The sequence below is a fragment of the Ipomoea triloba genome, chromosome 15 (assembly GCF_003576645.1).
Source record: "Ipomoea triloba cultivar NCNSP0323 chromosome 15, ASM357664v1".
In the NCBI taxonomy this organism is placed as follows: Eukaryota; Viridiplantae; Streptophyta; class Magnoliopsida; order Solanales; family Convolvulaceae; genus Ipomoea; species Ipomoea triloba.
In genome coordinates, this window is record NC_044930.1 from 8,416,708 (window position 1) to 8,430,228 (window position 13,521).

General features: G+C 35.9%; 1 protein-coding gene across 3 annotated transcripts; it reads left to right on the forward strand.

The window, feature by feature from the left end:
• Nucleotides 1–6,487: 6,487 nt before the first annotated feature.
• On the forward strand, nt 6,488–11,576 carry LOC116006661 (protein NLP5-like). 3 transcript variants are annotated; one of them, XM_031247121.1, is made up of 5 exons: nt 6,488–6,859; nt 7,411–8,380; nt 8,893–8,940; nt 9,028–9,979; nt 10,487–11,576. In XM_031247121.1, exons 2-5 carry the CDS (start codon nt 7,517–7,519, stop codon nt 11,356–11,358), a joined length of 2,736 nt encoding a protein of 911 aa, XP_031102981.1. In that variant the 5' UTR covers nt 6,488–6,859; nt 7,411–7,516; the 3' UTR covers nt 11,359–11,576. The 3 variants fall into 3 exon arrangements, with proteins under 3 accessions (XP_031102981.1, XP_031102983.1, XP_031102982.1); XM_031247122.1 differs by lacking the exon at nt 6,488–6,859 and adding an exon at nt 7,029–7,211; XM_031247123.1 differs by lacking the exon at nt 8,893–8,940.
• Nucleotides 11,577–13,521: the final 1,945 nt, after the last annotated feature.

Consider the following 13,521-nt stretch of genomic DNA (forward strand, 5'->3'; position numbering starts at 1 on the left):
CATATAACACATCGAAATAGATGTTCATTTTAAAATCTATCCACAATAGAAGTACTTTAAAGTCATGTTGCTATTCTCAAATAATTTTTTAATGCCATTATGTCAAATTCTCATTCAAAATATATAATAATAATAATAATAATAATAATAATAATAATAATAATAATAATAATAATAATAATAATAAAAGGTATCATTATTGGGGATTGAAGGTAGGTCACCTATTTACTTTTTTTTTTTTTAAATATCTTTAAAGGAGGTGGTCGAGTGGTGAAGTAGACTCTTATACCTAAAAGTCATGAGTTTGATTATTGCAAACATGCATCTTCTCAGTTTGATTTACCTCTCTCTTTTCAATACCCTACCCTTTTGATGAAGGTCATTGCACAAGATTTTCATAGTGTTGTTGTAGATTTCTCTTGTGCCTTCGTCACCTAAAAATAAATAAATAACATGACAATAATATTTGGTATTGCATATAGTGCTCTTTAAGAAAAAAAAAACTCATAATTTTTCGGAGTACTAAAAATGACATTTGAGGTAGTATAGTGCACCTGAAAATAAAACTTTAGTATACAAAAAACTAAATCCTAAAAAATTGAACAATTAATATATTAAAAATGATCTTTTAGTATACTCCGTATTAAATATGAACTTTATGTAAGTAATCTGAGTTGGGAGGACTAATAAAAGTAGGGCCATCGTTGCAACAATGTGTAATGGTTATGTTGTGGTAACCTGTTTTCTATTAATGTATTCTCTCTTTCTACATAAGATTGTCTAGTAGAAGAAAGGTCACAGATTTATGTTAACTAATTTAATGAAGTTTTAATGATGAATCAAATGGTATAATTTTAATCTTGTCATAAAAAGATATATAGCCTCTTAATAAATTGAAACATTATGTACTTATATAAAAATATTTATGCACAAAACACTTCATTTAAATTTCACGTTAACTCGACCTAAATCGGAAATCGCCTCAAAACAAAGTTTCAAAATAAACTCTCATATGTTATTTTTGCAATTTTTTCCAGCACAGATGCCTTTTCATACTAAAATTGACAATATATATATATATATATATATATATATATATATATATATATATGTCAGTTCAAATGTGACCATGTCTTAATGTGCGGTAGGTGCGGCCGTACCATTAATGACCATGTCTTAATGTGCGGTAGGTGCGGCCGTACCATTAATTATGAAGTGTTATGAAACACACGACAAAGAAATACACCAACACATGAAAAAAAAAAAAAGTACCATTCGGTACGCATCACCACAAAACGCACCATTAGGTATGCATAAACGCACCACACAATGTTCGAAAGTGCACCATTAGGTATGATGCATTTTTTTTGGGTGTTTGGTGCGTTTTGTAGGGCGGCATTGGTGCATTATTTCTTAATGTAGTGAGGAAGCCGATGAAGTGATGAGAGATAAGTGAGGAGGTAGCGAAATGAGGAGGCGATGAAATGAAGAGGGTTAAGACTGAATTAATGAAATAATACATGATTTAAATTAGGTGTAACGTGGACTAAAATAACAGTCGAACAGATATTTTAGAGGACAAAACTTTAGTTAGGCGGGTCGGTTAACGAATTGAACATGAACAAACATAGGTTGTTCATGCATGTTCGTTTGTTAAGATGTTTAGAGTGTTCGTGTTTGTCTAGTTTGTTATGGTTTTGAAAATCCTGTTCATTTTCGTTTGTTAAGTGTTAGTTAGTGTTTGTTAATGTTTATGAACATGTTCACGAACATGTTTGTTAACGTCCGCGAATGTGCTTGTTAACGTTCATGAATGTTAAACAAACAAACACATGTACATGTTAATAATCATAATTTGTTCATGAACAAGAAATAGTTTATGTTCACAAATAATATGACTACAAAAAAAAAAAGGCTAATTAAACTAAAGTAATATCTTAAAATTAAAATAAATAAATCAATCAATTACACTTAAATGAGTCTATTTGTGAACCTTCTTAAAATCACTAAACAAGCATATGTTCGTAAACATTCAAGCGAACACTAAATGAGCCTGTTTATATATGAACATTATTAAATGAACACTAATGAATGCATTCACGAGCTCTTAGTAAACAAACATACAAATTGTTCAGACTCTGTTTATTTATTAAACAAGTTCTAAAATTTGTTCATTTATGTTCATTTAACTTAATAAACGAACGCTTACCAAACACAAATACAAGTAATTTACTGAAATCTCTCCTTACAAAAATCCTAAGCGGGCCAGCCTCCCGACCTCAAATTAAAGCTCAGAAAGAGCATAGAAAGATCAGTTGAATAATGTCGATATGTGCAATATACACTCCATATATTCCCATCAAGAATAAATTCTTATACTAATTCATTAAAAAAAGAAAATATCAAAGCATCACTCACTACCTGCACTTGCTTAGTGCTGATATTTACGATACTGTAAATATTAAATTTAACTCACATGCATGACATTTCTACATGCTGACATCATAAATATAGAAATACAAGTTGCACACTAAAATATAAAATTTTTAAATGAAATCAAATGCTAAACCTAGATCTAACTTTAAGCAAATTAAATATTATTGGTGGTCCCAACTCCTAACCCATTCTTCAAGACTGCAACCTTAACACCTACAATTTTTAATTTTTCGTTTTAAAATTTGAAAAACCATGATGACGCAAATTAAAAATAGAGATAAATAGAGATTCTTGTGCTATAATTCCCAACGCGCTCTTATCATGATATGCACCCCACGCCCCAAAATAGTTTTTTCCTTTTTCAGTATTTTGACTATTTTCTCTCCAACAAAATCAAATAATTAATAAATTATGTCTACATCAACATGCCGTTTAAGGAGCGTGACCTTAATATATTAATTATTAAGTATAATTTTTATTAAGAAAAATTACACTATTAGCGCTTAAATTATATGATAAATGTAATTTTCGTTCACAATTAAAAATTTTGGTTTATTTAACTAACTTTAGTTGTTTAACTTAGTCAAACAATTAAAATAAGTCTTTAGTAAATACTCCGTACGTAACTTTTTGAGTTGACTTATTAATGTTAATAAGTTGAAAATGCAAAAGTTATTGGAAGTAACTTTTTGATATCAACTTATTACATTTAAAAAATAATAATTTACCGTTAATAGTTGTTGTTATTGAATTTATTATAGTGTTTAAATGTGATCTCTTTGAAGTGTGGTTTAGAAGGAATGCAATTTTTTGACACTTAATTGACTATCAAGTATTAACTAAGAAAAGTTCTCACAATGTTTATGATATCTAATTAAGTATTTAGCTAGATTAGTTCAAACTGTTTTTTTCTTTCAAGTGTTTGATAGAAATATTTTTTTTTTCTAAAATTTATTTATTTGATTATGATTTTTCAAAATTTTGATAAAGTTGGCATTAAAGATAGTAAGAGTCTTGAGGTTACAATATTTTGTCATTGATTCAAATTTCATTATATATAACTATAGTGCAAGTATGTTATACGTGATAGCATATCCTTTATATGTTAATTTCACGAGTAAGTTATAAGGTATTAGAAATTAATGCTTACATTTTAGTTATATAATTAGTCAATAAGTGAGGCTATACAACAATTAAAAAAAATGTAGTAAGAGCAATAAAAAAATTTTCTCTTAATGGTTTCTATATTCATTAACTGTGTTAGATATATTTATTAATTTAGTGAAATTTTAATTATAATAAATTGTACACTTTCTATTTTAGTTATCAAAAGAAGGTGTCGTTGTTGTGGATTGGCGCAACTTGATTATATATATATATATATATATATATATATATATATATATATATATATATATATATATATATATATATATATATATATATATATATATATATTTTTTTTTTTGTGTGAGAGCCCCGCTCAAGGCGGACATTAACTGGCCTTTATGAACCTAGCATTGTTGGCATCGGCCAAAGGAGCCCCACCATATCTTCAGGTGGGGCCTCTAAGACTGTTGTACTCGATTTTTTTGTATGGCCAAGATTTGCAAGAAAATCAGCACATTTATTACCTCCCCTCATCACATGTGTGAATAATGTCACCTCCTCAAAGCCGAAAGCTAAAATCTTGCAATCAGAAAGGTAATCATAAAGTCATTAACCTTGTAATTCCTACTCATCATCTTAATCACCGCTTCCGAGCCCAGTTCCACGATCAATCTCTAGAATCTCCTCTCTCTACCAAGTCGTAGACCCTTCCTTAGGCCTAACAACTCAGCAAGAAAGCTATTCATACTCCCAATGTTGACAACAAATCTCACAATCCAACTTCCTTTGAAGTCGCGGAATAATCCACCAACACTGGCTCAGTTCCTCGTGCCATTCATAGCTCCATCCGTATTGAGCTTCACCCACCCTTCATTTGGGGGACCACCCAATTCACATGGCCTGCCTTCATGCCTTGTATTTCTTTTAACAAGGAGCCTCAATTTATGTGGTTTACATTTATCGTATTCATATGACTAAATTTTTACCTTTAACCTATCCAAACCAACATTGGTGGAACAAAAATATTTTATTAAAAGGGTTGGAATTTCATAGCTACTAGCCTTGGCTACCTACCATATGAGTTACTGCACACCTTGTCTAATTTTTAAAGACTTTGTAAAAATTGACAATATAATTTGGTGTTGAGAGATGAAATTTATGGTATAATATTACAATACTGAGAATTTAATTGTTTTAAAAAAGTAAAATTGAGTTTAATTAATAGAAATTTTAAATAAATATAATGGGTTTACAGTTTACTTTATATTTAAAATGAGCAAATACCAATTTTGGTCCCACGACTATTAGCAAAATGACAATTTTGGTCCACATGTTTTATTTCTACCAATTTTGATCCCACGACTATTGTTTTAGTACCAATTTTCATCCACGACTATTGTTTTAGTGCCAAAATTCATCGCGTCGGTCACCCATTCGTTTAAAACGTGCAAAAATCTAAATTGTTAAGGGTATTTTCGTCATTTTCAACTTAATTTTCCAATTTTAGCATAAATAAATGGATTTAAGTCCTAAGATCGATCAAAATTCGCAGTTTTCCTCATCATTTTATCTTAAATTGAGGAGGAGAACTGTGAATTGTGATCGATCTTAGGGTTTAAATCTTTTTATTCATGCTCAAATTGAGATATTGAGTTGAAAAGGAAGAAAATACCTTTAAAAATTTTAGATTTCGGCATGTTTTAAACGGATGGGTTACCGGCGCGATGAATTTTGACATTAAAACCGTAGTCGTGAGACCAAAATTGGTACTAAAACAATAGTCGTGGGACCAAAATTGGTAGAAATAAAATATATGGACTAAAATTATCATTTTGCTAATAATCGTGAGACTAAAATTGGTATTTGCTCTATTTAAAATTATATAATGGAGTATAAAAATAGTGGAAGTAGTAGAGTAGTAGTTATAAAAGGAAAAATTGGGGCAAGTGGTGCAGTGTTGGTGTTGGCATTAGGAAGGTGGCAAACAAAACACTCCCAACAGGCAACAGTTGCGCAGCGCACTCTTTTTCATTTTTTTTGGTTTTTGTTTTTATCGTAATTTATTATTAATATAGTTTTATAGGAATCTACGCAACAACCTTGCTCTACCCAGATTCCAAGCCGCTCTTACGGACCATTATCGTTCGTCACTCCATGTGGGGACCACCCAACGTATACATATATATACAAAGCTGGACCTCAGCTTTACAGCACTTAAATATATATATTATACGCTTACGCCATCCTCAATCCTCCGTTCTTATCCCTTATTTGTATATTTTGTGCACAAAAAATCTTCATCTTAATTTAATTTTTTTAAGTAAATAAAATTAAAATAACAGTTTTATTCACCATGCTTGAACCCATAATATATAATATCAAACTTTAAAGAACAACTAAATAAACTATATATATATATATATAGATTACTATTCAAATGTCATCGCGCATTCTTGTGTTGTTGGTGCGGTATACACCACTATATATACAAATATACATCACTCAATGTCAGAAAATGCACCACAATGAAAATACACAAAAATATTTGCACACCACAATGTTAGTCAAGCTTTGGTGCGAACAATTATTTCCATGCGGCCACTCGCCATTAAATACGTATAAATACACCACAAAACATTTGAAAATGCACCATTAGGTTTGATGAGGCATAGTGTATCTTTTGGTGTGTAGTGCGTTTTGTCTTTATTGTTCATCTTCTGGATTTGTCTTATGAACAAATTTTAAGTTAATTGGTTGAATTAACTGAGGTAAATCACGAGTTATCCAGTAAGTATTTCTCATATTTCAAGTAAGATTCAAACTCCTTACAGTGTCTTTTAGTAAATTTTAAAGTTATGGATTGAATTAATTGAGCTAATTAACCATCTATATATATTATAATAATGTATGAATAGAGAGGGAGCATTGTAGAGTCAGAAAGGAGGGGTGAGCATGATTTACAGTATATATCATTTTGATTTTTGACAGCTCATGCTTTTTAACCAGATGCGTGCTGTTGTTGTTGTATCCATCCTTGATTTAAACTTGGGTTTTGGTTTAGAGAGATTATAGTTGACTTGAATACGGGAATCCCAAAGGGCTTCATGGTGGGGCCGCCCGCTGTTTTGTGAATAGGCAGAATCTTCCATCCTTGAATAGGCAGCTCTGAGAGAATCATCATTCATCAGAGTTTGGTAACAACTAAGAATAGCCTAAGAAGAGAGTGTTTAGGGACACCACAGTTCTTGCCCAGAGCCCACATCATTTGTTGCTCATGTTCCTCCTGCTCAGACAACCACAACAAAATTCCTGGGTATTTATTTCAATATATATTTATATTTATATATACTGCTTAAATAAAAAGCAAGAAAATACCCATCCTGGGAATTGGAATATCCAAGAATCTTTTTGTTTGTACGGAGGTTACTCTTCTTTCCTTTTTTTCCTATTTTGTCTGGGTTTCTCTTTGTTTCTGATGTTTTTTTTGTGTGGGTAATCTTGTTATGGTTGAATGGATTTCTTCTCCTTTTCATTCCCACCATAAAGCATCATTAGCTAGTTGAGAATGCTTGTATTCATTTTGGTATCTATTCAATGTTTTCACCTCTCTAACATAGGAATCTTGCATCTTTAAAGAGCTATAAGGGGTAGTTTTGGAGTAATAGGTAAATTATTTCTCTTATTAGAGATCCAACTTGAAGGAGGAATATATTGGGTCCTGTTTCAGACTACTTGATATCTAATATTCAATACCAAAAGTTCCTTCTTTTATTGCATTTTTAGGGAGCTTTTTGCCCAATATGCTTGCTTGTGTTCACCAGAGATGCTTAATTGGAGCTTTTTTGTGTTCTTTCTTTTGGGCAGATTTTCTTTTCAAAAGTTTGGTGCTTTCTTCTTTTCAATTAGCTATTGTCTGGCCAAGAACAGAACACATCATAATGAGAATTTGAGGAAATTAGCATTTTAGGCAATGGATGAGAGTGTTTTCCCTTCTTCTATTGTGCTGAATACAACATCTGATTCCTCCTTCATGGATTTGGATGATCTGTTATTAGAGGGGTGTTGGTTGGAGACGACCGATGGATCTGAATTCTTTCAGCATAGCCCCTTCAATCCCAATGCGCTTTTCGAGCCTTCCTATATGTTGCCACATTTAGAACCCAACAATGGTGAATTGATTGAGGGCGTATCGAAGGAAAGTGAGGTAGAAAGGAAGAAGTCTTCTCTGCCTGAGAATTTATCGGCAAGCCAATATCAAGGAGTTCAGTGTTTTGGTCAGAATGACAGTAATGCTGTCTGCTCTTCAGGACTAGTTGAAAGCCCGGAGCTGAGCAGGAGATGGTGGATTGGACCGAAGGCTACAACCTCGGTAATGGCCAGGTTGATTCAGGCGCTTGGGTATATCAAAGACTTCTCTAGAGATAAGGATATGCTTATCCAAATATGGGTTCCAGTAAACCGGGATGGTAGGCGTGTGCTTGTTACTGGTGACCAACCTTTCCAGCTAGACCTTAAGTGCCCGAGGCTCGCCCACTACAGAGACATCTCCATTGACTATGAGTTCCCCGTCGAGGAGGATTCACAGGAAAATGTTGGGCTGCCAGGGCGCGTGTTTTTGGGTAAAGTACCCGAGTGGACTCCTGATGTTCAGCTTTTCAAGAGGGAAGAGTACCCGCGAGTTGGCCATGCACAGCGCTATGATGTTAGGGGCACCTTTGCCGTTCCAGTTTTTGATCAAGGAAGTCGTACTTGTTTAGGTGTCATTGAAGTTGTGTTAACCACACAGAAGGTCAAGTACCGCCATGAGCTTGATAGCGTCTGCAAAGCTCTTGAGGTTTGTAATCTAGTTCTATATATCACTTATGCTCGACTCTTCTATTTCTCATTCATTATGATTTGTGAAACTTTGAATTTTAGACTAGCCAAATGAATTATATATTCAAGTTTGACTCTCCATGGGAGCTGTCTATTGACCTTCTCGATTTAAGCCAGTCAGCTAGGGGCAACCTAGGCTGGTTTTACCTCCTTGTGGTCCTTTGCTGGTTAAGGCCACAAGGCGACTTCACCTAGAGTGCACATTCGGGTAGCAGCTGCATGCTTTCCTGTAAATCAAAGAATGAATTATATAGGGACTAAATCGGTTATTTATATTTTGATCATAATTTTTTTCAAGTTATATTAACTAAATGAAACATTACTATATCTGTGTTTCACAAGAGCAGCTTTAAATTCAATATATTCATGCTTGATAAAAAGTAACATTACTAGAAGAAGAGAAAACAGTGCTTTTTGGCTTGAAATCTGTCATTTTTATTATCTTGCATTGACCTCCAAATTGAATTGCAGGAGGTTGATCTCAGGGGTTCTAAAATCTCAAACGTGAGGAATGCGAAGGTAAAGTGGATGAAATCTGCGAAACAGTACTATTTAATTACGAATTATTTCTTGAACATAATATGCTGTCTACTCTTATCTTATCAGACATGCGATAGCTATCAAGTGGTGTTACCCGAAATTCTCGAGGTTTTGAAATCTGCTTGTGCAACTCATAAACTGCCACTAGCTCAGACTTGGGTCCCGTGTGTCCAACAAGGCAAAGAGGGCCTCCGTCACTCCGATGAGAACCTTCTGCGTTGCGTTTCCACAGTGGATTCCGCTTGCTACATTGCTGATCCCCGTATACAGGGCTTCCACGAAGCTTGCTCCGAGCACCACTTGCTAAAAGGCCTAGGCGTTGTCGGGAGGGCATTCATGACTAATCAACCGTGCTTTTCAGCTGACATAACATCTTTCAGCAAGACGGAGTACCCCCTCTCCCACTACGCGAGGATATTTTCGCTACAAGCTGCTGTGGCTATTCGTCTCCGGAGTACCTGCACTGGCTCAACAGACTTCGTCTTGGAGTTCTTTTTACCCCGAGATTGCAAGAGTCCCGAAGAACACAAAAGAATGCTAACGTCACTATCCATCATTATACAAAACGTTTGCCAGACCTTACGAGTTGTGACTGAGCAAGAGTTGGAGGAAGAAACTACTTCTCTTTCCAGTAAAGCAGCAAAAAATTCTGATATTAGAATTAATAAAGAAGTTCCGAATCTGAAATATAATTCATCCGTCGGGCCTTGTGAAGAAGGTTGTTCCTGGACTTCCAGTCCTACACTCGTCCAAGAGAGTTGCATGACTGCTTCAGCATTCCAGAACGAAAAGGCAAGTGAACTCTTGTACAAAAGATTGCCGGAGTTTAGGCAGCAGCTACCTGAATTTGTGTCGGGATCAGGCCTTTCCTTCGACAGTACTTCTGGGGAGGGGAGCGCTCAGAATTTGGGTAGAGCGGGAGATAAAAAGCGTATGAAGGCAGAGAAAACAATTACGTTGCAGATTCTTCAGCAATACTTTGCTGGTAGCCTAAAAGATGCTGCAAAGAGTCTTGGTGGTAAGCATTCGTCTTTAAACTACATAAAAGCAATCACGTTTTTATATATGACTTCATTTGACTATTTGAGGTGTTTATGCCCCTGTGCTCCATTGATTGTTTTCAATGGGCATTCATCGTTTCAGACTAATGCCTGATTTAGTCATCGACTATAGTAGTTTTTCTCAATTTAGTCCTAAACGCTTTTTTGTACTTAATTGAGTCCTTAACTTCGATGGTTTTGCCCAATTGAATCCTCTGTTAGGATATGTTGGTAATTTCCCATCTATTAATACCCAATTTAGTCTTCGACTATTGTGGTTTTACCCAATTTAGCCATCAGTTATAGTCTCAATTAGGTAAAATCATTGAAGTCCAGGACCTAATTAAGTACAAAAAGACGTTTAGGACTAAATCGAGAAAAACCACTACAGTCAGAACTAAATTGGGTATAAACTCCTTTTTTTTCCACTTGTGCTGTAATCTACTTCATTTTCTTCATTCTCATGATCTCTGCTTTGTCCTCAGTTTGTCCTACCACCCTGAAGAGGATATGCAGACAGCACGGAATCAAGCGATGGCCTTCTCGAAAGATCAAGAAGGTTGGTCACTCCTTACAAAAGATTCGACGAGTGATTGACTCAGTCCAAGGTGCCTCGGGTGCTTTGCAAATCGAAACTTTCTATTCAAACTTCCCAGAACTGGCATCTCCAAATGTCTCGAGATCAAATCCAACATCAGATGAACAGCATCCAAGTCTCTTAAACAGGCAGAACGAGGGTGAAAACGTATGCCCCAACGGTTCTGCATCCAAGTCGCCCTCCTCCTCGTGCAGCCAAAGTTCGAGTTCGAGCCAATGTTGCTCGAGTGGAACTCAGCCAAGTCCTTGCACATTGCATGCTGCAGCAGCTCCCGAAACTGTCAGGGAAGAATCAGTTAACGGCGTGGTAAAGAGGGTTAAAAGCAATGCTGAATTGCTCGTGTCAAACGATGGACTAACAACCACCCTCCCGAGATCCCAGAGCCACGCATCTCTTAGCGAGCACCCTAAGTCCGAGTGTCTTCCGCCTACAAAAGACGGCCCGAGAGTTAAAGTCACGTTTGGGGAAGAAAAAATTAGGTTCCGGTTGCAGAACCACTGGGGGTACCAAGACCTGGTGAAAGAAATCGCTAGGCGTTTTGGCATAGATGATCCGAGGGGGTTTCAGCTCAAATACTTAGATGATGACTTGGAGTGGGTTTTGTTAACATGTGATGCAGATTTGGAGGAATGTATTGATGTTTGCAGGGCATCACAGAACCAAACTATCAGGCTGGCTTTCCTCTGCAATTCTCAACACCAATTTGGAAGCTCTTTGGGCACCAAAAATCCCTCTGGTATAAGTATGGTATTTTCTTGACATTATAGATAGTTTTGGCAGAAATGCTTGCAAGATAAGGAGTAGGATTGTTTGAACTCAGAACAATAAAGGTGACTATATAAACAAGTCCTGTATGTTGAAGCTCAATGTCATGTTGAGATATATTTGAAATCTCTGTGGGCTTTCTCAAACTAGAGTTCAAAATGTGCATATGTTTTGCCATTTCTTTTCTTAAATTGTGCTTCTTTGATAGCCCCTGCTTGGATGACTATTGTTATTGTTATGAAATATATATTTAATATATGGAATCTCTATAGATTAGACAGTCTTAGGGATTTAGGTAGGTAGGCATATGAAAACTTGTTTCCTATTCGTAGTCTTCTATCCTGTATTTATAGGGCTTTGTATTATCTTTTCTATAAGACATCATATTTAGAAACTCTCTCTTTACTTTCGTAACATGGTATCAGAGCCTTTATAATAAAGGATTTCTTTTCTTTCGCTTCTGCTGTTGTCACCACCCAACTAGGGAGAAGTGCTGTCGTCCGTCGACCATGGCGGCAAGTTTTGAGTCCTCTCTGACCAGCACATGAGCCCCACGCGCCGGCACCGTACGCTGCTCTTCTCTCACGTGCTGGCGCGTGTGGCCTTTCCGGTGATCGAAAATATTTTTGGGTCAGTAATTCCTGAGTCGCCTGAGTTCCCTCTCTTCGGTTCTGGACTTAGTTTGGACCATTGCCTTCTGCTTTACTGTCGGTTTGTCTCGTACATCTTTTGGCTCCTTTTTTGTGTGTTTTGAGATTTGTTTGTGATCTGTGTTGGTGGGTATGACTGAGTATAAATGTGCTGCTGCTATCTCGGAATCTTATGACAAATAGGGTGATTGGTGAGGGGCTTGCGTCTGGGGGTCTCTACATTTGACCTCTAGAAGGATGGAGTCCGTTGCTTGTTTTGGTGTTATCCCTCTCTTTTTCGATGCTCATTGTTGTTTGGGGCATGTTTCCCTTTTTTTTGTAAAGAATGTGTGTCCTCCAGTTTGGAGTTTGTCTTCTTTACCTTGTGTGTCCAAGTTTGTATGGTCCACTTTGTGTTCACCCGGAGTTGCGGTATTTGTGGCATCAAGACTTTCGGTTCAGGAGAAGGTCCAATCCCAAGCTTGTTCAGTCCACGACGAGCTCACCTGGTGTTTGTCTGTGGTATTGGTGGCGTCCAAGCTTCTGTTGTAGGGGAAGTGCCCAATCCCGATGCTAAATGTGGTCCTCAATATATCATCCGTGAAGACAAGTACAAACCTAATGCATTTTGTAGTAAAGGAGTACTGTAAATTTGTCGTCCTCTGGAAATAATTTTTATGGCGTGAGATTGATCAAGTTATGACTAGCCACAAAGGTTAGGAGGCCGCAATTGAATCAACAAGAGAGTATAACAAGGTAATAAACAACAAGAAATTCAATTTAAATGAGGAGTACTTTGCCAAAGACCTTGTGGTCTAGTGGCACCCGGTTTATGGAAGGGAGTGGGTTCGAGTCTCAGTAGAGGCGACTTTTGACTCTTTGTGCTTCAGTAGGTTGAGAAAGTAACTATGAACAAATACTGCACTCTAACAAAGAGTAGCACTCAAAAAAAAACAAACAATTCTAAATGTCAATGCCTAAGGGATTAAGGGACGAAAATACCAACTTGAGGTTCCAAAGATTGCTCCACCAACTCGGGTTTACAAGCCACTTTCGTGGTTAAGCAAACCCGAATTGCAGATGATAATTGCTCCACATTCATGATGTATCAATTCCTTTATAACAAGGTCCAAGCAATCAAATGTCCCCTAACTTCCTTACTTTCATAGAGGAAGAAGGAGTTGCAAGAAGGGTCTATGAGAATATCAATCTAACTCTCGTTGCGATTGAGTTCCCTATTAAAAATAGAAGCAAAAACACATAATAAAAGCATTATCATTAAAGGTTTAAAGAGAAAAGTAATGTATAGACTTATCTTAAAAAGGGAAATAATTCTATAAAACTTTTGGAATAAAATCTTCAATGCGATCCTTACAAAAGTGAAATAGCAACAATGTAGATCTCTATTTTCAAAAGAATGGCTGCCTGGGAACAAAAAGGAAAAGTCTTTCTACTGCCTAGGGTTCGAATCTCCCTCCTAAAGTCTGAAAAATATAGAATAAAACACACAACAGGGATAGGTGCATGG